The 26,195-nt window shown below is 47.0% G+C and overlaps 1 protein-coding gene across 1 annotated transcript; it reads left to right on the forward strand.

The window, feature by feature from the left end:
• The first annotated feature begins 6,798 nt into the window (after positions 1-6,798).
• VWA2 (von Willebrand factor A domain containing 2) lies at positions 6,799-25,471 on the forward strand. The gene is made up of 13 exons (XM_074159105.1): positions 6,799-6,847; positions 7,463-7,537; positions 9,569-9,702; positions 11,984-12,093; positions 14,410-14,604; positions 14,976-15,106; positions 15,807-15,939; positions 17,659-17,714; positions 19,032-19,139; positions 19,948-20,529; positions 20,855-21,406; positions 24,509-24,631; positions 25,338-25,471. Exons 1-13 carry the CDS (start codon positions 6,799-6,801, stop codon positions 25,469-25,471), a joined length of 2,382 nt encoding a protein of 793 aa, XP_074015206.1.
• Positions 25,472-26,195: the final 724 nt, after the last annotated feature.

Here is a 26,195-nt window from a genome sequence, read left to right on the forward strand (position 1 = left end):
GGCAGCTCAAAGCCCGTGTGCCGGTCGGGATCCAGGGAGGCGATAGTAGATGGCACCCAAAAGCCCCCATTGCTCAGCCATGGTCCTCTCCCAGGCCAGGAGAAGACCTGGCACCCGGGGCAGGTTGAGCCCCAGCGTCTGTGTATTTTGCCTTTGGTCTGGTGGGACAGTGCCTCAAAGCACAAGCTATGTTCCTGTGCTCAGTAATGGAGATTGGGTCAGGCTCGTCTTGAACGAGGGATGGATTTGTTCACTGTAATGAATAATTTGTGCCATTTTCGGTTATTAAAATAACTAAAAAAAAGCCACACCAACCAGAAAACCAGACCTAACCCATGCTGTAATGCTTTAATTGACTTGTTCCTAGCGGTTTTGGGGTGCGGCCAGGGGAAAGGGCTGAACTTGCCAGGGCAGGCTTTCAGACAGGTTGCGTCTCACATCGTTAATGAAAACCTTTCTGTAGAAGGCACAAAGACAACTTGATCAAGTCTTGATCAAGCAATGACTGAAGGACCTGGAATGATATTTGTAATATGCCCAGGCGCTTGTACTTCATTAAAGAAATTAGAGTAGCTCCTGTCTTTGAGTACGTGCAACAGCAGCTTTTCCTGATGGGGGGTAATGGCCAGAGGAGGACTTTCTGAGTGGTTCCCGGTTCTGCTACGAATTCAGGCACCTGTCAGCAAGTCACTTCATCTCTCTGTATTTTGATTTCTCTGTATGTTAAAGAGGGATGGAGATGTTTTTCCCAGTGTCCTGGCGTGGAAGGGAAACAGGGAACTTCCAAGTTACCTGGGAAAACATGAACAGACATTAAAATGTGACCTGGAAATTGTGGAAATGATTTTACAGGGGCTTCTGCTAAGCTGAATTCCATTTTGTTTGTTGATTTGCGTGGTGAAGATGAGGCGTCACTGGGAGACAGGTCCCACATAAAACTGCATTTTCCCATTTTCTCCAGAGGGCTGTGTGGGAGGAGGCTGTGTGTGTGCTGACCCTCTCCAGTATGGCGTGCTGGGGTAGTCGACTGCATCATCTTCAGTGTAGGCTCCTGAAGATGTCTAGGAAGACTCTAAGAGGAATAAGTAGATGGAATGACTTTAAAAAAATCCTTTTTTGACCTTACCCCAGTTCTGCAGAAGAAAAACTATGGAAGATTCCTACTTTATAAAGCTCCTTTAGGAAGGGCCTGCAGACCTCTGTCCTGAACATGCATGCAGGTCACAGCTTGAACATGTTTGCAGGAGTGGTGCTGTGGAGAAGATTGCCAGGCTGTGGCTTGTTCCTGGGGCTCCCAGAGATGCAGCAGGAGGATAAGGTGTGAATTGGGGTTAGTTTTGTAAAAAAGGGCTGGGTACGTGATGATCTTGGCATCACACATGCTGAGGTGAGGACAGACTGTCTCACATTCTGAGAGCTAAATTGAATACCAGAGATGTCGAAAAAGGATTTTTTCCTCCCTCCCTCCAGCCTCTGCTGTAGGTAATCTCAGCAACTGACTGGCTGGGAAAGGTAGGATTCCTCCTCTTCTGCAGTGTCGGCTGTTTGGGGAAGGACAGACCAGAATTTTGTTTCCTCGAGAGGGAGGTTTGTCATAGCAATCTTTAAGTCCTTGTTCCTGCTTGTGGTACTATGAGACATGTCCTTCTCAGCCAACCAGTAGGTGCCTTTGCTGCGAGGCCTGGCTTTGTTAGCAACCAGCATGATGCTCTTCGGCCAATGGTTTGCTCCTGCCACAGGCAGGGAGCTGCCAGGAACACATCACCTCTGCGTTCTGCCTGTGGGGAAGGCTCTCGAGACAATGATGTGAAATAACAGTGAAATAACGGAGGTTTTTTGTCTTGTGAGACAAGGTGACAAACCAAAGGTCTTCCTGACCCTCTGGGAAGCTTTTGGACAAAGGCAACTGTGTGGCGTGGTGGTACTTGTAAGGAATAAAGCAGAGAGATGACTGTTTACAAGGGCATGTAGTGATAGGACAAGGGGTAATGGCTTTAAACTGGAAGAGGGTAGATTTAGATGAGATATTAGGAAGAAATTCTTTCCTGTGAGGGTGGTGACACACAGGAACAGGTTGCCCAGAGAAGCTGTGGATGCCCCATCCCTGGAAGTGTTTAAGGCCAGGCTGGATGGGGCTTTGAGCAACCTGCTCTAGTGGGAGGTGTCCCTGCCCATGGCAGGGGGGTTGGAACAAGATGATCTTTAAGGTCCCTTCCAACCCAAACCACTCTGTGATTCTTGCTGATAGGCACAAGAAAGCTGCCTGCTGCAGGGAGCGTGATCCTCTCCCACCTCATTCTTTGGAAACCATCCACACCTGCTGATGGTGTAGGTAGATTAGTAGTTGATCTACCTCAGGTGTGGATGTTTCTGGCTGATGCAAGGCAATGCTGGTTGTGCCCCAAGCCAGGCACCCAGCTGTAGCCTTTCCAGATTTGCACAGCTCGAGGCGGAGGGCAACAGGGGACAGTGACAGTAATTGCACCGGATCCCATAGCCTTGAATTAGTAGTTCTCAGCAGGGTACGTGACCAGGTTATCTGCATTCTTTCATAACCTCAATATAAAGTTTGTGTATTTATTTTCTTATGCTGGTGGTGGTTTGCCCTAAGATACTGGGTTCCTACAGATGACTGTACCCCTTTTCTCAGCCACTTCCCAGTGTCCGCGCTGGCTGCTGCGAGTGAGCCGGAGCACTTGCGATGCTGAGGCAGGCTCTGGCTCCCTTGGGTGGTCTCGCATGTGGCAAAGGATAAAAAAAATGAGACATTCATGGAGACGCTCCCGCTGTTCTCGCCATGGGCAAAGTCAGTAGCATGAGCACTTCTGTCAGAACAAACTACGCAGTAAGTTTAGCGCAAGCTCTTGGGTCAGAAAAGTGTCTTTTATTCCGTAACTCGTGGGTCGTACAGGACCTGATCTGCAGTGTGTTGATTTTGACAGTACCCCATGTGAGCTGCAAGATCAAGGTCTCTTTATGTACAGGAGCCCTTATTGCACGGGGGAAAAGAGCCTGTCAAAGCTGTTCCTCACTGCAGAACCGGGGGGGGTTGAATAAACAAGCTGGTTTTGCAGAACATCTTATGGAAATTTAATCTTGTTTATCACTTGGAGGAAAAAAAAACTGTCAAAAGCTTTAGACTGAAATTTGTGATGTTTGTTTTAAGAAGAAGTTAAAACATTTCCCTGTCATCTTCTTCCTCCCCTATTCGGTTTTGGCTCCCCCATGTTAGCTGCACCTGGCCCCAGGCAGTGCCCATGGCCGGGCAGAGGGGAGGCCTGGAGTTCCCAGCAGAGGTGGCCCACTGCCTCCAAACCTGGGCAAGAAGGAAAAAGGTAAAAATTACTTACAGAAAATGTGCTGAGGAATACTGAAAGAGGGGGCAGCAAAATTACCCTCCTCTCTTCCCTCCCTACCCCTAAATGTCAGACGAGCCCCGAGCAGTGGGCTCCCCTCAGCAAGCTGGTGCCACGTCCTCCCCAGCAGACACGGCACTGAAGGGAACCACAGATTTACAGCTGCAGTGACAGGGGGTTGCTTGGCTCGATAAGAACATGCTTTAATGAATATGCAGTATTATATTTTCTGCTTTCTCCCCTGCTACTAAGTTAAAGGGGGACAGTTTGATAAATGAGCTGGAGATGCCTTTTGTTGCAAGCCAGGTCTCTGAGGTGAGAAGAGATGGTTATTAATTAAAGCGGCTGACTGGTACTTCTAAGTCTCTTCTTCTTGTCGCAGTACAAGCGTAATATTTGCCCCAAAGTAGCACACGATACCAACCGTTCTGGTCACAGTCTGTAGAAATGGGGTGTGTTCATATGGATATACACAGGACAGCATCTCGCAGTGGTGTTTCGTGCCAGGCAAGTGTAGCAAGGTACGTGCCATCACCTGCAGGCCCGTTTCCTTTTCTCACAGTGACAACAGCCCATGGTATTTTTTGGATCCCCTCTCAGCTAGGCTCTTGGCCTGTCACAAGCACAGCTGTGCTGGACCTGGTTCCACATCCAGGTTACCACAGTGGCTGGTGGCGTTGGGTTCACTGTGCTTTCAATTCACAGTTTGGTTCTATCTCATAGGTAAGAGTAAGCAAGCTCAGATATTTTGCAGATGGTGAAAGACACGTTGGAAAGATGCTTGTCAAGAAGAGCTTTTCATCCCTCTACCTCTCCCCTTTCCTGTTTCACTCCTCCAAACAAGGCACACATGCTTACACTCTTACTTAGCTTTACTTAAGTTGTCATTGTATTTACATGGCCAAGTAAGAATCTGGGTACAAAAAATAGGAGTTTTGACTGAGTGTGACTTAAAAAAAAGAATAATTCTTTTTGACCCAGTACTAACGTAGACATTTTTGAAATTCCCTTTCTTAATGGCCAATAAGATAAAATGAAAAGGTCCTTCACTCACCACCCCGTCCCCCAGCAAAGCTGCTGTCTAATGTTGCTTGGCTGCTGCCATTCCTGGGCTAATGCTGATGAGTAGCAGGTGATGATGAAGCTTTCTTTCAGTTCCTCCTGCTGAGAGTCTAGCTGGGCTGAAAGACAAAGAATTCATCCTGCAAATGTGTTGATTTGAGCCCGAGATAAGACCAAGTTGTAGAAACATCTCGACCTGTCAATGTTTTATATGAAAACAACCTGAAATCCCCCCCAACCTGTCACATCTGGTTACAGGCAGAAGCTTGTCCTCCTTTGGGTGTTGTGTGCTCTGGAATTAGCTCCTAGAAAGAATGTCCTTGGGGCATGGCAAAAGGATGACCTTACCTCGATGGCATGTGCCAGGGCTTGAAGCTACTGAGGGATACAAGGGCTTCCTTAATGGAAGTCATGTTTTGTGTTTACCTCCCTTTACCTAAGCCAGTTTGGGATCTGTTAATTTGTCAGTGGCTGTCTTGGAGGGGTGTTGGGAGGTTGTGTTGAAGGGTGATGCTTCTAAAGCACCTGGAACTGGGTAAAGAACTGCAAGACAGAGTGTTATTGTGTCTGTAATCCCTGACAACACCTCTTTAATCTCTTCTTCATTCTGGACCCATGCAGGTAACTGGTCATGGCCTGGTGCAGGTATCTTGCGTTGATTTGAGGGGTGTGAGGTACAGGCAGCTGCATGGGCTTCACGAGTCCTTGCTCTGACCAGGATGGGTGCTAGGGGTTCCCCTGGCAGAGGGAAGGGTCAGGGACTGGTGATCTAGTACAAGACACATGAATGCCTGTTACTCTAGTGTCTCGCCCACTCTTCTGAAGAGAAAAGCCTGCCCAGAGGAGGAGTTTCTGTTGCTTAAAGCTTGGCTTGTGTCCTGGGGTTTGAAGTGTTACATGCCCCTGGACTCCTGGGAATACCTATAGGAGTGTCTTTCCACCTTTGGGGAAGCTGACACACGATTTCGGTTGGGGAAACTGAGGAAGCGAAGCACCAGCACTGAACATCAAATGCAGGGCCAAACAATAAGGCAGAGAGAGGAACCGCAGCTCGGCTCCTTCCTCTGACTCAGTGTGTTCCTTCCTGCAGCAGCCAATACAGGGAGATGTGTCCGGGGGCGGTGGCAGTGGGGGGCTGGGACAGGCAGTGTGGGGGCCCCATGGGACACCCCGGGAAGATGTTTCCTGAACCCCACTGCCCTGATGCGTGAGATTTGCTGGGTTATGCTTTCAAAGAATTGGCACCTGGAGTGATGGGAACGGGCCTATTTTGGCGATTTCGCTATCAAGCATCAGTTCTTCCCGGCTTCTTATTAAATACATCATTTGCTGCAGAGACAAGTCTTTCCTGAGAAAAAGCCCTCTCTGTTTTCTTGGAAAAACAATTGGCTAATAGAGCTGGTTATCAAGAAATGCATTTATTTGTCTTTACATGAAGAAAATCTGCTTTTGCAATGAGAGAGGCAGAGACTCGGTGTGAATCTAGTCAGATTTGCTCTAGTGAGTGCACCCAGTGCTTTTAATCTGGAGAAAAAATAAATATACGTGTTTTAAATAGAAAGCCACGGCCTCTGCTAGACATGCTTGGTCTAAATCTGGGCATGCTTGGAAGTGTCACTGAAGTCCACCTACGACGTGATGGCAGCCTTGCTGATTTCAAAGGAAAAATGAGCAGAAAATTGACTTTGCTGGACACATACATAAAAACATCTCCCCAGAAAGCCAGTCCTCACAAAATGCGAGGCTTGAAAGAGCCTGTGGCTGAGTGTTGTTGAAGACCCGCGATGAGGACTGGCAGCAGCGGTGGCCATGGCAGGCTCCACGGAACGTGTCCGCTTCTGCTGTGCTCCACAGTAGGGATGTCTCAGCCAGAGCCCCAAGCGATGGTGGGGTTGGGGGGGACGTGGCTCTGCCTGGCGAACCCCCGGAGGAGCTGTGTTTGCCTCTCCACTGGGTGCCCAAGGGCAGTGGGGGCTCTGGTGGGACTGGGCTTTGAGAGGGAGGTGCAGTGAAGAAGAAGAAGGAGGTTGGAGGGAGGAGAGTCGCCGTCTGGGTGGCCACAGAGAGAAAGAGAGGAGGGCAGCCTGGGCAGTCCCTCCCTCCCCTGCAAAGCCTGCTTTCTCCAGTTTTGATAGGAAAGGAGATGAGTATGTAGGGAGACCTTCTTTTCTATCATTCCCTCGTTTTCATGTTTTTTTCCTTCTGTTTCCCACCCTTCTCCCCAGGGTAGGAGCTGCTTTTGCCCCTCAGACCAAATGTTTCTGAACTTATCATATGAGACAACCAGCAAGGAGATGATCAGCTGCAGGTAAAGAAACGGGCTTTAGGAATTGGATTAATATTTCTCTCCTTTTTTTTTTTTCCTTTCAGATTTGTCACCATGGGCCACTTGTCCTTTGAGTCTATCTGCGTTTTCCTGCTTCCCCAAGGTACGTTTAAAGTTATTGTTTTCCATCAGTGGTTTCTGCCTCAGATGCTTCCACATCTCCGTCTGGAGTTCTTCGTTCCCAGGAACAAGAGCCAAATGGGGGCCTCTGCAGGAGCTTTACAGATAAACCTCTGAAAAATAATTTCACAAAGAAGGGGAGAAAATAATACCTGGAGACTGATCTGTATGCAAAGAGTCCCTTCGATATGGGAAAAGCTGATGTTACTATTATGATATTAGAAGTTCATAGATTTCTCCAGTGCAAGTATTTGGTGTCTCCAGTGCTTATGACTGTAATCTTTGGAGCCTGAGCCAGCCTAGCTCTTGTTCTCCTGCAACCTCCCTGCAGGGACTGTCCTCCCAGGCACCGGAGTCAGGTCCTTAGCATTTTTCGTGCTCTCTGTGTCCTGGCTGGGAGGAATTTCCTTCCATAGATACACTGCTGTGCTGTGTCGCCAAATTATTTTTTGGGAGTGTGAAATCTATACAGCAAAACAGCATTTTTGCTGCTAATAGATTAAAGCCTGCATGTCTGTCTGGTTGGGTTTTTTTATTTTTTTTCCTTTTTTAAGGCAGTTTCTAGTGTTGATGAGTGATTATCTGTTTGATCCCACAGTTTTGCTGGTGTTGGGTATACAAGAAATTCATGCTGACCAGGAGATGATTGGCAAGATCTCAGCTGCTAGCCAGTGTAAGTTTGTTTTTTAAAGCAAGTCATCTACTTTCTGAATTCCTTCTTTCTTTGTTTCACTCAGGTTTTTGTGGGGGTTTTTGGTTGTTTTTTTTTTTTTTTTTATTATTATTATTTTTGTTTATTGGACCCCATTTGGTCTGTGAAGTCCCCAGCAATGCTCTGGTAAGCACAGTGTTGTGGCTGCTTCTGCCCCAGCCTGGCTTTTCCCCTCATTGGTACCAGCTCTCCTGGGATGCCAGGCTACTCTGCTTTGCCCAAATTGGCTGTTTCCCAGCTGGCTGGTGTTTCTGTCAGTCCCTACAGAGCCTGTTCGTAACAATCCTGTTTTAAGGAGCTGTGTTTAATTACAGACCTGATTTGTGATCCGACCTCTCATGCGGCTGATTTGTTCGGGCTGTAAAGGCAGCACCAGCCACGGTGCTGTGAGTAGGGACGCTGGGCTCTGGCTGGCCAGCAGACCATGTTCACCTACAGCTCCCCTGATGTACGTGCAGTTGGTTAGTTGTAAACTCTATCGTGCATTCTTCCGCTAGCCTTTATTTTCTATTGTCGCTCTGTCAAGTGATAAATTCAAATTTTTCCTATGCCAGGCATTCCCTCCAGCCCCATCCCACAGCACCATGTGTTCAGCCCAGACTTTCCATCCTGATGTGCCGTATTCGGGTGTTTCTCACTGATGCACATCACCAGGAGACCTTGGGTGGGCTGCAGACATCCTGCCTACAAGTCTCTGTCAGAGAGCTGCATCGCTGCAGCTGCAGTACGGAGATCCCTGCTCCTCGTACCAGAGCAACTTGAAGACCGTTTCTCCGCGCTCAGCCCAAACTGGGATGGGGGCGCAGGGGATTTCTCTGTGCGTGCGGGGGCAGGCAGCCAGGGTCAGTGGCTGTGGGTGAGCACTAGGGTTGTTGCATTTCCACATTCAGGTTGGCTGTGAGGGCAGGGCGGACAAGCCGGGACGGCGCAGGCAAGGAGGCCGTGCTCCGTCTCATCCCCAGTGCGGTGCTCCAGGGCAAGGCTGGTTGCCGTATTAGAAGAACCAGTGACCCAGAAGGGAATGCTTAACAACTTTCAGTCCCTCATAATTGGCGTTAGAAGACCCTAATTATAAATTGAGGTTTTCGCTAGTAGGAACGATTTGAAAAAAAGTAGTGATAATGAAAAAGAGGATGATAATAATGGGGATAAAGGGCATGGAGCAAAAGGGCTCTTAGAAGGTTGGTGTCCTTGCTCCCTGTATTGAGCTTCTGGATTCAGTTTCCCTTGAAGTTGGTTGTAGTAAATGCTGCTTTAAAATTTCTGTGTAAATGCTATGAAAATATCTCTTCAGAGTCTGCAGGCTGCCTTTTTATTTCTTTTACTTTTTGACAATGAAATTCGGGGCTTCACTGCAGCATAAGCACCTCAAGAACTTGTACTTGGGAGCGGTCATGTTCATGCAGGCAGGGGTGACACAAGGACACGTCTCTGAAGACAGGATAAAAGGCAGATTTTTGTGAAAAGTGTTCCTGTCAGTGCCTCAGAGCTGTTCAGAGAGTTTGTGTTTAGAAAAATAAGAGTGTGTTTTGAAAAATGTGCTGCAGATGAAACACATCTGGCTCCGTGGGACTCTGTACACTTTGCAAATGCCTTCTGGATTCTTGTCCATGCCTTGGGCTAGGAGAGCCTGCAGGTCCTGCCAGGCATGGCCGCCTCTCCCCACTCCTCACCCCTCCGTCCTCTCCCTGGGGCTAATGATACCACATGGCGTCAGCTCCTCGGAGGGGCTGCTCCCGCGCTCTCACTGAGCTGCTGAAGCCAGGCTGGGGACCTGAGACCTCAGGTGAAGGTGTTGTAGACTGCGAGGGCTGAACTGGTGCTGCTGCAGGCCGGAGCAGGCGTGCATGTGGGCTTTGGGTTGTCAACACTGGGCTGCCCCATTCTGTCCTCTGTGACTCCATTTATGTGGATTTTCTGCTCTTGGCTTTCTGCTTCCAGAGAGAGAGACTAATGGAGTGCACTTTCACAGTGTCTGTCTTTTTCTCCTAGTGATGCAGTGCTCTGCTTCATTAGATGTCCTTTTCCTCTTGGATGGCTCCTACAGCATTGGCAAAGGAAGCTTTGAGAGGTCTAAGCACTTCGCAGGCAAGCTCTGTGATGCCTTGGACATCCGTCCAGACAGGGTGAGTCTCAGGAATGTCTCTCATTTTAGTTTCAAGCAGCTTGGCGATGCGTGGAAAGGCCAGTGATAATGTGCTGAGTGAAATTACAAAATTCAACCTAGCAGCTACCGTGGGGACAGAGTATTGATTCAGAAAGGTGCAGTGAAAGCTTCCTTGTGAAGCAGTGGAGTTGGAGGACACTTCTTGATTCTTCACAGATTTTAAGCAGTTCCATTTGGTCTTGAGAAAAGACATAATCTTTCAGGTTAAAGATTATGATTTGGGGTTGGTTTTTTTACTGATTTTTATTTTGGATGCTTATAGATTAAAATGGTTGGATCTTTTTGTTGTTTGTCCCTGGAAAGTTGCAGAAATTAGTCTCTGGGAAGTTAATCACCTTTCTGTACAGAGGTAAATGATACATTCCGCTTGATGAGCTTCTCCTAGAAGGTCTCTATTCCAAAATAAGCCAAAAGGGCAGAAGGGAAGGAGTTCATTGCAAGGCACCGGCTGCATACTGAGGTGTTTGGGGATCTGCATGTTGCCATAGGTCTCCAAGATATCACCACACTCCCTGCCTGCTAGTGGTACAGCAAGAGATGTGCCCACCAGAGAGAAGAGCACAGAACTGGCTGGCTGGGGCTTGCCAGCTGGACTCCAAGCAGCTGGTGTTTACAGATACCCAATATAAAACACACTAAGATAAATGGACACGTGTGGCTATGCCAGGTTCTCTCTTGTCCACTCCAGTTACGGACCTTGGCTCAAATCAAAGTCTAATTTTGGGTGCCATGTTTCTTCAAGGAGTGATGGGAACTGTGCCGCTATAACCACAGTCCGGGTTCCCTCAGGTCTTGCCTGCTCCCTGGAGCTGTCTGTCCTTGAGGCACCTCTGGACCTGAGTTGACACATCCCGGGGTTTGTCTGAGGGGTTTTCAAGCCAGACCCAGCTGTGGTTCCAGCTGTGCATCCAGTCCCACATCATACTATCCCTAGCCAGGGGCCTTGGGGTGGGCTGGGGTAGTTGCTGTACTTGATTCCCTGCCAGTGCCTTTACAAGTAAATGTCAAGTCTTTAGGAAGGTTGTGGCAGGGGTGCAAGGTCTCTGCATAGCAGAAAGAGGAACCTGAGGCAGGGCAGAGAGTGGGCATGGGCCTACTGTGACTTTGAGGACCCCTGGTCCATGTCTGATTCTCCAGAGAGATCTGGGAGCAAAGGAACAGAGGCAGGTCTTGTGTTTGCTCCTCGTTCCCACAGCAGGGATGCTTAGACTTGTACCCAAAAACCTCCTCCAGACCAACCACCACCACCGATCCAGGTCCTAAAATTGCAAGCTGCTGCTCTGCCCCTGTTACAGGGTCCCTTTGGAAGCTGAAATCACCGTTCCCCTCCATCATTTTCTCGTTTAAGAAATCTTTCACCCTTCAAATCTCAGCTTACAGCCTCACAGCACAGGAGGCTTTCCGCAGCCTGGGCAGTGATGGTATGGAGATAAAGTGCGTGTGCGAGGCTTTGGGAGATGCCAGGTGGCGCAGCTTAAATGGGAATTCCCTTTTCATGGCTCATACTAAATTGACTGAAAATAGAGACTTGCATCTAGGAGCTAACTGCAATGTAGGCTTAGGCAAAAGAATTTGAACATTTAATATTTGCAGATTTGGTGGGTTGGTTTTTTTTAAATACTGTTGTTCCCCTGGTCTTTTTCTTAATCCTCGCATAGACTGGACTGAAAATCAGTAGTCTTTTCACCTTTGAAGTTGTCACATTCCATAAAACTTCTTGTAAGGCTTCAGTGAAATATTCTGGATGTATTGGCCAATACAGACCATTTAATCTGTTTGCATTTTCAACTATAGAGAATGGTTTTAGAGGAGGTAGTGGGAAAAATAATTGGTTTGTGTTGCCTACTGTGCTCAATGCCAGAGGGAGCTGCTTTTAGTAATGGACAGATTGTTTGCACAGTGTATAAATGGCTCGGTATAAAAGGTGTTATTTATAAACTTACCGTCCTTGAGGCTACTAGCTGCTCTGAATGGATAAATATAGATCTTGAGCTGCCTGTAACTGCAGCAAAGGCTCATGTTGTTTGCAGATGAACTTTTTTGCTTTGTTTATAGTCTGTATAGGTAATGGTGTGGTTTATGCTCTTTTTCTCTTTTTTGAAGTTCATTTAGATTGCCAGTGGCTCAACACGCAAAACAGTGTTTGTCTCGATACAGTATAGTGCTCCCAAATCTGTAAACTGATCAAAAGAGTAAAACACTCACAGGCATCTTTTGTAATCTTTAACCTTTTCTTTTAGGTCCGTGTGGGAATGATACAGTTTAGCTCAACTCCCCACCTTGAATTCCCACTGGATTCATATCTAACCAAACAAGAAGTGAAAGAGAGAATCAAGAGGATTGTGTTCAGGTCAGCTTATCTTACAGCTCTTCTCTTTTTCTGGGCTATGAATGATCTCTGGACTGAGAGTTTTTTGAGGTCCGGACACCTCTGCCTCTGCTGTGCATACACCATCGTGATGCCCCTAGGGAGGGAGGTGGATGAACACTGTCTGTGGTCCATAATCCACAGTCCGCTAGAAATGTGCAATCTGGTCTCTCTTTGTCAGTGAAAGTTGATAGGGGAGAAAGTTCTCAGTGTCCCACTATAATGCAGTAAATAGGGGAGAGTTTTCCATGACCGTCCTGGCAGGTTTTTCTGGCTGTTTGTGCCAAGTGGTGGGTTACATCCTTCCAGGGAAGAGCAAGTGTGGCATTCCCGCATGGCTGATCAAAGGCAGGAGACTGCTTCATTTTTTGGTGGTTACAACTTTGTCCTATGAGGTAGTGATGAATTGCTGGTCCCTAGATATCTGTGCATGTGTGTCTGCTGAATTCAAGAGGATCGAGTTTTCAATTGGAAACCTTTTTTCTTCCTGAATCTTAAGACTTGGATGTCTTCCCATGATCTCAGGAAATGAAGCCAGAAGCCCAAAGAAGCACTGTCCTTAGAGCCTCTCAAAATCCAAACTTTTCATCTCTGAGAAATACATTTGGATGTACAGAGACTCTGACAGCCACCCCAGAATAACACTTGGTTTGATGATAGATGAGGTACTGGTGTGACCTGAGAATGTCTACTCTTTTCTTAGCTGATCTGCATTAGGGCTAAAGGTTAGCTCAACATTTCTCATGGATGTCTGCTGCTCTCAGCATGATGTACATATTGCAAGCAAATGTGATCACATTTGACTTTTTCAAGCAAGAACAATTGGCTGGGTTTTTTTTGTATTGCTATGATAAGTTTATCAAATCAAGAAAACCTCTCGTGTAATGTTACAGGAAAAACTTACCAGAAAACAAGATACACTCCCCCTCTTCGGCTGTTGCTTGGAAGTCTGTGAGAGCAGAGAAAGCAAAGCAGTGTTTGGTGTCTGGCACTGAAATTCCTTGATGACAACACAGGGATGCTGACAGATCAAAGAGAAATAATGACCTTGTGCTCGGCCATTTCATCTAGTTTAAATGAAAAGCTGACATTTCAAAGTAGATAAAATAGTTACAGATGGATTCCAGTTGGCTTCCAGGAAAATGGGGTGTTTGACGTCTCGGTTGAGAGGCTCCTTGATGTGCTTCTGATGATGAGGATTGCTGAGTATTGAACTAATCACTTTCTGCCTCAGAAACATTTCCTTCTCCAGGGCAGAATTCAAGGGCTGACACAATATTGGGGTAGCTGGTTCCCGTCTCCGAAACAAGAAGTGAGGGGTGCAGCTTGTGTGAACATCAGTGGCAGGTGCACCTTCCCTGTCATACCAGCACTGATGGCAAGCAACCTAGCAGGTGAAGATACTGCTTTTAATTGAGTTTAGCATGGGTTTAGACAACTGGAGCATCAGTTGGCTTTTCTTAATGTTTACTTTCCTAGTGTAAAAGGTACTGGTGAAGCCCTGAAGAAAGCGTGCCTTGTGTTCAGTCCTTCTGAGTTTCCAGGCATACACTAAGAAGTTTTCAGCATTTGTATTTTCAGGACCTTTACTACAAGATGGACAAATGACTTTCTGTAGAACATCAAATTAACCTGCAGATCAGCCAGGGAGAAAAAGGCAAGGACTCTCTGGGTACTGCTGGACTGCAGACTCCCGGTTACAAGCTGGGACGTGTAGCTCCCTGCCTTAGGTCTTGGTCTAAGAACGGCAGAAGGTCCCATGGAGGGAAAGGGGTGATATGTGACAATTTATAGCACATTTATGTGTCAAGAGAAAGGAAACCACTTTGAGATGCTGGTCTGTGTTTATTTTGCCCACTCGTTCTGTGTTTCTGACTGGAATACATGAGGTTGTTGTAAAACAGCGTTTCCACACAACTCTTAAAGAATTGACTGCAATTTTCAGATGGAATAACAGAAGCAGTTGAGACATTTGTTGAAGTTGGAAATAAAACTCAAACATCTGAGAGCTCTGGTTCCTGCTCCAATTGCAGAAACACTCTGCTGTGTGTTAAAAGTCTCCTGGCGACCACTCTGGGTTGGAGAGGAAGGAGGTAAGGGTCAGTAGATGGGACCTATGGATAGAAAGATGACAAGAATGACAGGATTAGACATCTCTGTGGATGTGTTCTATGGCAACAGCCAGAAATACGTTAAATTCCTCATTACCAGAAGCTGAAATTTGAAAATCAAATGGTAAATTCATTAGCAGAAGAGCTTTGATTTCTGCTTTTCTGATTTTATCTTCCTTCTTCCTAGAGGTGGGAGCACAGAGACAGGTCGGGCTCTGAAGTACATTCTCCGCAAGGGGTTTCCTGGTGGCAGAAACTCGAGTGTCCCTGAAGTCCTTATCATCATTTCGGATGGGAAGTCGCAGGGCAGCACCACAACGCCTGCAATGCAGGTGAAGGAGAGACACATCACAGTTTTTGCAGTGGGAATCAAGTTTCCAAGGTAGGAAGCTTTCCACGGAGTTGGAAAGGGAGGCCCAGCTAGCCAAATGGCAAGTCCTAGGACGTGAGGGGTGGTCTTGTGCTAGATATGATTTTTGGAAAGAGAAAAGGGGAATTTGTGGGCATGGAGGAAACGCTAATTTGGTGGCTGGTGTAGAAGGAGGACCAAAGTTGGTGAAGGAATCTCTTCCATTGGGTAGAGCTATGCTACTGCCTGAGGCTAAATACACCAGGATCTTGAAAACTGAAGGGTGTCATGGTTCTGCATCAGCTATTTGCTGCACAGGACTTGTTTTGGTACTGAATTATTTGGGCATGACTAAGGGTCTTGTTACAAAGGGTCAAATGGTTGAACCCCACCTTGCTCGGCAGGTGGGAGGAGCTGCACGTGCTGGCTAGTGAGCCCACCGACCAGCACGTGTTCTTTGCTGGAGACGCTGACGATGCTGCCAACGGCCTGTACAGCACCCTCACTGGCTCTGTCTGCAGTGGCACCACTTCAGGTAACCCCTGTCCTGGCTCCTCCTTCACCCCCGTGCTTTGAGCTTGGACCATGTCACTGAGGGAGAAAGATGAGGCAGTGTCAGAAAACGTACAGGGGAATTAACAGATGTGGCACTTTGAGGTAACCTGCTTCTGGTGCCCAAACTGGACGGCCTGCTTGCCAGCTGCCTCTCCAAATACCTGCGAGCTGCAGGGTCCTCAATCTCTCTGCGTCCTGGTTCACCTCTGAAAATGGGAATATTGGTCCTTGCTCATGTCGTGGGGAATGGAGGGATAAACACATTTGCGTTAAATCTCCTAATGGACTTGGGGGTGTCTTAAGGGGAGACCACCAGGGGCTCACAAGAGATAGAAAAGATAGAAGGTGGTCCAGAGGTAGAAGAAAATCAAATATATGAATGATGAAGGCCCTAGAGGGGCTGAAAAGTTGTCACTGAACACTGAACTCAGCAGTGCAAGTTTTATAGGAAAGCAAAGGAGGCTGAACAGTGAGCACCCCAGAAAGTGGGGTAGGCTGGTGAGCTTGGAGACAAAAAATTTCTCTTCTAGGGTCTCATGGAAGCTTCTCAAAGCACTGCCTGGTATGCTGTTGGCAGGTAGATGAGGAAGACTAATTGATTTCAAAGTGGTGCTCTCCTCCCACACAGACTTTGTATTGTCAGGCAATTGATCCTGGTTTGGATTTGTTCTTTGCTACAGGCTGCAAAGTTGAATCCCACCCTTGTGAACGCAGGACCCTGGAGACTGTGAAAGAGCTGGCTGGGAACTATGTGTGTTGGAAAGGCTCACGGCAGCCAAACACAGTGCGGGCTTCGCTGTGCCCTTTCTACAGGTGAGTTGGACACCTGCGTCTCTGAAAGTGAATGGGGCTGAGAGAAGATGACAGATACAGTAATAAGGCTTTTATTTGACCGTAACTCTTTACTGGGATGAAGATATCTCAGGAGAATGAGGCAAACGTCGTATCTAAACCTAGGAAGAGGCTTTTCCTGCTCTGACCGTTGGCTGGTCTGGGAAGCAAAGGGTAAGAGGAGGAACTGAGACAAAGAAGCAGAAGATGATTAGCCCAAGAGCACCATAAATATTATAAATGGAATTGGGATTAGTTTCCTACCTGTTGAACCGAGATGCTTTGCACTTTACACCTCTGTACCGACTATGTGCTGCAGAGGGTTTCTAGATCTGGCTCCCTGTGTTGGTGCTAGTCGTGTTTTCATCCACACCATCATCTTTCATCCAAGAAAGGCTTTCTTCCGTTCAGAGAAGCCCCTTTTTCTTTGCTTCGCTGCCCTGGAGGGCTTGGGAGGATCTGGCCTATGGAAAGGCTCCAGTCACTGGCAGAAAATCCCCCCAGTCGTAGTGCAGCAGTGCCAAAACCGGGGTGCGCACAAAGAGCTGTATTGTCAGGTCGACGGCAGTGAGCTGCATGAGGGAAATGTCCTCTTGCTCGGGAACAGGAGGCTGGAGCTGAAAACCCATAAAGCATGTCAGGTCCTTCAAATAGTGTTGTCACTGCAATTGGTACAGCGGGAGAAATGCTGTAAAAATGAGCTGTGAAGGGAAAGGCAGCTTCATGCTCTGCTGATGAAAACAGCTGAGTGGAAGTGGTGTTGTACAGAAATTGGTAGGGGGAATTGTTTTTCCTTTGAAGAGATGCTTCATGTGTTTTTTTTAATAACAGGCAGTCAGACTGGTGTTTGAAAATCACGCCAGATCTGGGCTGTGCATTGATAGCCTGCTGCATAGATACACTGGGGGAAGATTGTATGGGTAATTTCAGACATACCCTGATGTCTGTGAGCGTTTCCAGATACTTGTACCTCAGAGCCAATGTGGGAAATCAGAGCAGCTTGTGGTTTACTTACGGCATCCCAAAAGTGATGGTTTTGGCCACAGTTGCCACAAGTTTGAGTGCCCCTAATGTAGAGCACTGGAAAATCAGTGGCATGGTGAAGCTGCAGGTGCTGGAGAAATAGAAACCTCATTAATAGGGATGAAAAAAAGCAGAAATCATGCTGTCAGGAACCAACGTTACCTGCCTTCTTACCTGTAACAAATACACACTTCTGCTCTAGAGTTTGGTGTGGTTTTTTTTCATGTCACCTTAGGGCAGGGAAATGATGGAGGAAGTTGAAAAATCCCCCATGGAGGCACAGCTGAGGACTGAGGATTTCTTCTCAATCTAAACCTTGATTGTACACTGGTTACAGCTGGATAACTTAAATGGCAGAATTAATATTGAGTAAGAAGTTCTCACTGCTGTAAAATTTTATTTTCGTTCCAATTTGGAGCAAAAAGTTTAATATCTCTTCAGTAGCAACTAAAAAACCACTGTCATTTGGAGCCTTAAAAATACATACATAATCTTGAAATGTAAAGAGTAGGTTTGATGAAATGATGTCTCAGAATGGACATTTTCTTTTGAAATACTTGTTTTGAAAAATTGCGTTTTCAAAGGAAGATTCATTCCATTGAAAACACAGTAAGGTCAACCTTGAAGATACTTTGTTGATCTTTAAATTCATGATAGGTTTTATTCTTCCTGTTTCAGATGGAAGAGAGTCTTGATAAAACACCCATCCAGATGCTTCCGAACTGTATGTTCAGGTAGGACTTAGCCTTTTTTAAAATTTTATTTACAAAGCAGGGAAGAATAAAAAGATTGGTTTTTACTCTCCTAAAAATTTTATTCTGAGTGAGAGATTGTGATCCTTAGAAAGAAGTTGATATTATGTCCTGTTTTTGTTGTCTCGTTGGGTATCTATGACCAGAGTTCTTTTGGATTAAAATATCTCCCTGTCATTTCTCCTTCCATTTGAGAAGCCAGTAAATCCTCGGCTGCTCGTGTTCCTGGGACAGAGGCTTGCACTGCTTCCCAATGCCTGCAGGGCCTCACTGCTCTCCAGCTAGGGGAGAAGCAATGAGGTGCTTCCACTTGGTACCATGAACATCATCAGTTTAGCAGGGAACCTGACACTTGCTGATTGTCAGACTGGTTTTGTGGCTGTGGAAATAGCTATGGTCCTTGAGTTCTGCCTTTAACCCCATCCTTTTGCTGCTTCAGGTCACAGTAGCTTTTTCTTTGTCATCACAACGTTGTCCAAGCAGCAGGTCAGACTCTGATCCCTTTATTGCTGGTGTAAATCTGGAAGGGCTGCATGACCTTTAGCAATTCTGTATTTACACAAATGTAACTTCATTAGCATTATTGCAAAGGAAGTGAAATGATGTCACAGTCTGGTTTGCTCTCTTCACCACTGCCTGTAGGAGAGCCATCCCAAAATGAAGTTGCCATGGAGGTGAGTTGAGGTTGCATGTGGCCTCTTTTAAGAAAAAGAGCTATATCAGTCCCGTGAGATACACTGCATGGTTGTACAAGAACTTTGGGCACCCAGAAAGACTAAATACAGGGAAGGTGAGACTTTTAATTAGAGAAAAAACTAGGTTAAAGGTCCTCTGGAAGTTACGGACTCCCACCTCCAGCTTAAATCAGTTCTAGCTTCATAGTTCGGTTGGATGCTCAGGGATTTATTTCGGTAAGAAATGGCCTCAAGTTGTGCCAGGGGAGGTTTAGGATGGATATTAGGAAAATTTTCTTTGCAGAAGGGGTTATCAAACATTGGAACAGGCTGTCCAAGGAAGTGGTGGAATCACCATCCCTGGGAGATATTTAAAAGACAGGTAGACGTGGTGTTTAGGGACATGGTTTAGTGGTGGTTTTGGCAGTGTTAGGTTGATGGTTGGACTCAATGATCTTACATGTCCCTTCAAACCCAGACGATCTATGATTACTTCAAACTTTGCAGGAAGATGGGCAGAGGTTTGACCCCTTTTCCAGTAATGTAGATGCTCACACTGGCACAGGATGGGAAGGGGCAAGCTCCCTGCTGACTCTGTGTCTTTCCCTTCCCTGGTCCTGTTTAGAGCCTTGTGACTCCCAGCCATGCCAGAACGGAGGCACGTGTGTCCCAGAAGGTCTGGACAAATACCACTGCCTCTGCCCGGTGGGGTATGGAGGAGACATCCACTGCGGTAAGTGTGAACTTGCGTTCTCCCTCCTTTCTTCTCGGCTAGGTCCTGCCTTTGTGTCCTTTCCTTGCATCCTGCCCAGTGACAACTGGAGTTGGGCTGCAGCCTTCGGGCCTTTCTCCAGGAAACAGGCTGAGTTTTCTCTCGTGCTGCTTATGACTGTGTCGGGTCCGATGACAGGGTCTCATGGCTCAGAAACCTTGTGGAGATGGATAGCACCAATACTGACAGTCTCACCCTGCTGTAGCTGCTGTTGTGTCTAAATGCAGAGCTGGAGAGCAGAGAGACTGGCAGAGGCACATAGATATGTCTGTTGCTCCTCTCCCTGCACACATGAGCCCAGGAGGGACTCCTGATTTTGGGGGTTCAATGTAAGACACCCAAGAAGGTCCTGATCTTCAGAAAATGCTTTTTGTACTTCTCTCAGAATCAAGACTCCCACTTCAGAGTGTCTTACGGTGTTACAGTTGAGGGTCTGGTGCTTGGGCTCTCTCCTTTCTCCATATTATACTGAAACCCAGAGTGTTTTCCTTAAAGCAGTCAGAGAGTGGAGTTGTCATTTCTAATTTGAAGTTTTCCATCCCAAAGTTCAGGAATGCCCCCAGACTTCCATAGATATTTCCTGTCTCTAAAGGCTAACGTGGCATCCAACCAAAATAAAGCACACGACTGGCACAGTTGTCCTCCAACTCATGACATATCTGGCAAACCATTTAGGTTACTGGATGCTATGTCCCTTCTCCACACCAAAGGGATTCCAGCAGGTCTCAGCTGAGGTGCCTGGCATGTGACAAATTGTCTCCCTTTTCAGCACCAAAGCTGAGTCTCGAGTGTGGTGTGGATCTTCTTTTCCTGATGGACAGCTCAGCGGGGGTCACGCTGGAAGGGTTCCTGCGCTACAAAGCGTTCCTCAAGAGGTTCCTTCAAGCAGTGATGGGCCGGGACTCACCAATGAACGTGGGGGTGGCCCAGTACGATAACAATGTCAGGATACCTATTGAAGTGGGGCAACACAAGGATGCATTCAGTTTCATGAAGAGCATTGATGCTTTGAACTTTGGTGGTGGAGGAACCCTGACAGGCAGAGCCCTGCGGTACGTTGCACAGCACGGTTTTAGGAGCACTCCGGTCTTTGCAGATGTGCAGGATGATCTCCCACGTGTGGTTGTCCTGCTCACTGACTCCAAGTCCCAGGATCCAGTGGCAGAAGCTGCTAAGTATGCGAGGGACCGAGGTCTCTTCTTGATTGGTGTAGGCAGCAGCTTTGTGAGAACAGAGCTGGCTGAGGTAACTGGCAATCCAAAGCAGACAATTGTCTACTCGGACCCCCAGGACCTGTTCAACAGGATCCCAGAGCTGCAGAGAAGAATCTGCAGTGTGGACAGTCCTGAAGGTAAGGCTGTGGTACGGGCACTGTGGGATGAGTTTGTCAAACCGTGAGGAGGTCTTCTGAACTCCACTGGGGAGGTGGGAAGGACAGAAGGATGAATGTCCTTGTTTAGTTTGTGTCAGTCACAGATCCAGGGACTAAACTTCCATCACTGCTTATTATGGTGGATCTCTATCCATTGGTGTAAAAGGGTCATAGGTCACCCCTTACAGTCAGTAACCAGCAGTGATTAATTTTTCCCACCATTTTCCCCCTGCTTTTTTTTTCCTTGTCAGAAAGGAGTACGTATATATTTTGAAAAATACCGTGTTTGCACTCTTTTATGCAGGCTGCCAGGCACAGTCTCTTGATTTGACGTTTGCAGTGGATGCCTCGGCTGGAGTTGGCCTGGAGAATTTTCTGCGGCTGAGGGACTTTGTCAGGAGCAGCCATTTGCACTTCAGCATCAACCGAGATGTCACCCAAATTGCCCTTGTGGTCTACAGCAGAAAACCTCACACTGTGTTCGCTTTGGACACCCACACGAGCAATTCAGCTCTCCTCCAAGCCATCGACCAGGCACCTTTCCTCGGGGACTTGGCCTCTGCTGGCAGCGCCTTGCTGCATATTTATGGTGATGTGATGACGGTGCAGAAAGGAGCGAGACCTGGTGTCAACAAGGTGGTGGTGGTGCTCACAAATGGAGGCGGCATGGAGGGTGCAGCTGCCCCAGCTCAGCAGCTGAGGGACAATGGCATCTTGGTGTTTGTGGTTGTCATTGGGGACACACAGAGGGACACGCTGCTGAGGGTTGCTGGGTCTCCCAACTACCTGGTCCACATCTCCTCCTATGAAGACCTGCAGTATTACCAAGACCTCATCATTGAAAGAATCTGTGAAGGTGAGAGAACGTCCCATCCCAGCTCTTTATGCTGATGCCACCAGATGTTGTTATCTTAGGTTTTCTGATGCTTTACCAAGTAAGCTCAATATTATCTTTTGCATTTTATAGATGGGGTAACTATGGCATAGAGATCTGGTGACTGTCCAAAGCAATCCTATAGGAATAGAAACCAACTTTCCTAAGATTCAGTCCAGTGGGTGAGACAGGGCTTAGGTTACTGGCTCTTTCCAGCCCTGCCAGGTCTAGGTTCTACCTTCCCTGAAAGAAAAAGAAGTTTGCTCTTTTTCTGATGTTGCTTTAGACCTGTAGAATTTGCTGTGCGTTACTGTACCCTCTGCAGTGTTGCTGGGGGGGGTTTAACGGGACACATTTCTGCAGTCAACTCTGTTGGGTCCGTGAGTGAGGTCTCTGCTGTCTTGTTCAACAGGTTTGTGCCCAGGTGTTTGCGAAGTGGTGGGGCTGAAACCTCATCACTCCTGTTCTTCCTTAGTGTCCTGCTACTGAAGTTATCGTGTAGGGTCTCAAGATTTTATTTGTGTTGCACAGGATTTAAAACCAGAATCTGCCCATTTTGAAGCCTGCAGACTGTTAAACTAAGGCCTTTAGGCAATTTCTGATTCATTTTGTTTGCAGGACCAAATCCTTGTCTCCAAATGGGAGGGAAGAATTTTCAAATATCCATGTAAAAGCTCATGTTTGTGCAAAGGAAAAAAAAAAAAAAAAAGAAAAAAGTGTACTTTCTTCAAAACTTCAAGCCTTGAGGGCCAGTCCCCAGCTGGGAAAAAATTGATGCTGATACCATGTTTGAAACACTTGCATGCTGCGTGTGAGTGCCTGTGTTTGGTGGAAATCAGCTTTTCTGAAAAGATAGCAGCCCTGGTTTGAGGACATTAGTGGTGGCAAAAGTGCTTCTAGTTAAAATGCCACGCCATGTTTCTCATTCAAAATAGTCTGAGTTTAACATCTAGCTGTTTGCTTTTGTTATGTTTTAACCCATTTGCAAGATCAAATGAAGAAGCGTGTTGAGCTCCAGCACAATCAAAAGTCCTTTTCATCTCTCGATGTGTCTGTGGCTCCTTCAGGGTTAGAAAAAACTACAGAGCCATCTCTTTGGGGTGAGGAGCCGGTCTCCTGGCAGGCTCTGCAGATGGTTTCTATCTGAAACTTTTCAGTGTGCTCCTATTGCAGTGGTGTTTTCAGCTGTGTTATTATTAAAACAATCTACTGTACCATGAAATTAACTGCAATGCCATGGATGAAGGGGAAGAGATGGCAAGGTTCAATGAGTCAGGGTAATAATATATCATTTCCTGAGACTGAATTGCTGCTTTCATTTCATGTGCAGGTAATCGCTGTTTGTACTAGATAGGCTGGGACCAAGGGTGATATAAAGATAAGCCCTTCCTTCAGTCTTCTACTCCAAGTCCAAGACTCAATAACAGAATCATTGTCTGTGAAAGAAAGGACTTAAAAAAATTATGACTCATGATAAAAGTATGTGAAAAACACCTTGCCTCTGGACACCTGAAATATCGTATTTATTCCAAGACTCAGCTGAAAAGAGATGAGGAAAAAAAAACATTCCAGGCTCTAGGAGAAAAGATCCCAAGCATTAAATATATATGAATCTGATTAATGGAAGTACAGACTCTTGGGATCATCAAAGGGTATAATCCCTGAAGTGCAAGAGCCTTATTTAAGGTGTTACTATGTTACCAGTAGGCTTGAGTTCACAGAAATGCTGTTTGGACAAAATAGCATGATTCCCCCAAACAGGGACCACAAGGTTATGCTGTGGGGCAGCCGTGGAGGTGGATGCATGGCATGTGGAGCAGAGCTCCACAGAAGAGCTCTCTGGGGAGCAGCCAGCACCTGGAAGATGAGTAGTGGGTCCAAGTGGTCCCTCCGGCTTTCATTGCCAGCAGCTCCAATGATGAAAGCAAAAGTGCTTGTTCCTGGGGATACAGTCAGGCAGGACCCCATCTGGGATCTCTCATGACAACAGAAATGTTGAACCCAACTTGCCTTCATACAAAATTACCAGGAACTAAAGATTGAGATGTCTCAGACCTAGAATTTGACTGTCAAAAAAATTAATTAGGAAGATAATTTTGCCGATCTTAGGTGTAGTTTGGGAGTTGATGTGAGAATGAGTACAACATGCAGTAAGCTGCAGTAACCGTCCTGGTGGATAGTGATAGAATTTATATTCTTTCCTTCTCCCCCTTTTCCTACTCCATCTGTGTGCTTTTTCTGCTGCGGAGCAAAAGGCAAGGCCAGCAGGTCCAGAGTCTCCATCACGCAGTTGTTCAGTGGAGGAATTTCACACCCCGACCAACGCTGCGGTGGAGTTGCCAGCAGACTGGAAGCAAACCCCTCTGGGATGCTGCTACTTAACCTAATGTATTCACAGCAAGGTAGCATGAAACTCTGCCAGCCCCGCTGACAGCCGGGCTCTGCCGTGTTAAGAGGGTTGGGAAAGCTGTCACATACTTCACAGGAACAGGGCTAATAAGAACTTGGGTTGCGCTTGCAGGCTTTTCTCTCAAACCTCCTAGAAAAGAAGCCCAGAAATTTTTCCTTTGTTGGTTTCCATTCGTGCCATCCCTGGTTCCCAGATGACTTCTTGCACCTGCTCCTCTCTGCTGGAAACTCGTGTCTTCTCCAGGGCAAAGGGGGATTTGGAGCAGGGCACGAGTCTTGCTCTGCATTGGCAGTGTCTGGATCTGGGGGGTTAAAGGTGCTTGTGTGTTCAGTGCACAGCTCTGAAGATGCTCCATTTTGCTTTTCTTTGACAGTCAGCCTAACGTGATGTCACTCTTTTAAGCTTTTGTTTAGGAATTATTGCCTTCAGATCAGAACATCTAGCAAAGCCATTCTTCTTGTCCAGGTTAAACACAGAGGAGTTTGTCAAGACAGGGTTGTGGGTTTGCACCCTCTGCCATGTTAAAATGTTTTTCCATCCCCTTAGCCTTAGATGACATTTTCTGATGTCTGGGATATGTAGTTGCTGTTATTTTTGCAGCATTCCTGATGGACGTAGCTATTCATACTCCGTCGATGTGCATGAGCCTTCTGTTCTGCTTGTGTTTGTTGCAGAAGCAAAAAGCCCTGTGAACCTGTGCAAACCCAACCCATGCATGAACCAGGGCGTATGCATCCTTGGGCCTGGGAGCTACCGGTGCGAGTGCCACGGCTGGGAAGGACCCCACTGTGAGAGCAGTAAGGATCAGCAGATGGCAACCGCAGCAGATGTCATCCGTTCTGCCCAGCCCCTCTGAACGGATCCCACCTCTCCCTCGAGCAGAGATGTGCATGTAACTCTTGGACAGCTGTTTGGTGGCCAGGTCTTGGTGCTAACGTGGCCTCTGTCACGTGGAGAGTGGAGAGGTTTGGGCTGCTGAGGGGAACAAGGGCTCCTCTCAAGAGCTGTGCCCTGTTTTACACATTCAATGAGCGAATTGACTGTGAGGGGACCCCAAGAAGGTCTAATAATTTTGGTAATCTTCTTCCACTCTGTTCTGTTCCTCTTTTCCCTCTGCCCTGCTAGAAGAAGCGAACCCCCCTTGACTCCCAGGGTAGAAAGCTCTGTCTCCCTTTTAATGGGAGGGAGCTGTCTCTTGCAGTGTGAGCCTCTGTTGCTTTCAGTGCTTTCCATGGCGTGAAAGCCTCCCTGTTGCCTTCCTCCTCTTCAGCAGGGGAGCTGTGGCCAGGAGGTGGTGAGCCTCTGGCTCCCTAGAGGTGATCCTGTGCCCATGGTGAGAATTTCTCAATTAGGTGTTTTTCCCCTCCCCAGTATTGTGCTCTTTACCTAACCCCAGGAGTTCTGACTTCCACCCCGTGGCTTCTAAGACCAAGAGGATGCTTTTTGGGTTGTAATGGATGCTGCATGAGCTTATCCCACATCTGTGCTTCTCTTCTACAACAGGAGTTGTCCGAGGCGATTCTCTGAGATCCGCAGTCCTTCCTTCACACTTCCCTGTGCAGCGGGGTTCAAGTGGTTTGCAGCACTTCTCCAGAGCTTCCCAGCACACCAAAAGGCATGTGGACCAGAGACACTGACACGGATGTGCTGAGCGCTCCAGTTCTCTGTCTGGGACCCCGTGCTGCCTCTCACAGGCGCAATCCGGCAAGTCACCCCTGTCCTTGGCAGTGATTGAATTGCTCCAGCACAGAGACTGTGCTGAGGCCGTTCCCAGTTCCTGCATTGCACAAACTGGGTTTCCCAGTGCTCTCTTTCTTTTTTAATTGAAGTAAATATTTGTGTTTAAGTATTTATTATTGGAATTTTGCATTTCCTCATCCAGATTCTAGTGCCATGTGATTTATTTATTTTTTAACAGACTTCTTGCGAGATCTTTGAGGTTGTCTGAAAATACATATAAATCTGAGCAATTCTGGAGCTCTTGGTGAAGGGGCATAACATAGATTATGCAGTGTCAGCCAGGTGCTGGAGTGAATGGCTTGTTACAGGCAGGAAAAAAAATAAGAGGAAGAGGAAGGAGAACTCACTATGATCTTCATTCTGTTTTGTAAGTTGTCCGTGCCACTTTCTCCTCTGAATTCATTCAGAGTGATCTGATATGGTTTGTCTTCATGGCATTTTGTAGCTGCATACTTTTGGTAAGGAGAGGTTTGAAAAGGATTGGTTTTGCATTCAATGGTTTCTGCAACTCCAAGGCAGAGCTGTGACAGGCAGTGTGTGTTGCTGTTTTTAGTAGGTGTGTTGGCTGTTTTCTCCTAGATTTGACCAGGGTCAAATCCAGTTATGCACCAGGTAAGGGCA

The sequence above is a fragment of the Numenius arquata genome, chromosome 15 (genome assembly GCF_964106895.1).
Source record: "Numenius arquata chromosome 15, bNumArq3.hap1.1, whole genome shotgun sequence".
In the NCBI taxonomy this organism is placed as follows: Eukaryota; Metazoa; Chordata; class Aves; order Charadriiformes; family Scolopacidae; genus Numenius; species Numenius arquata.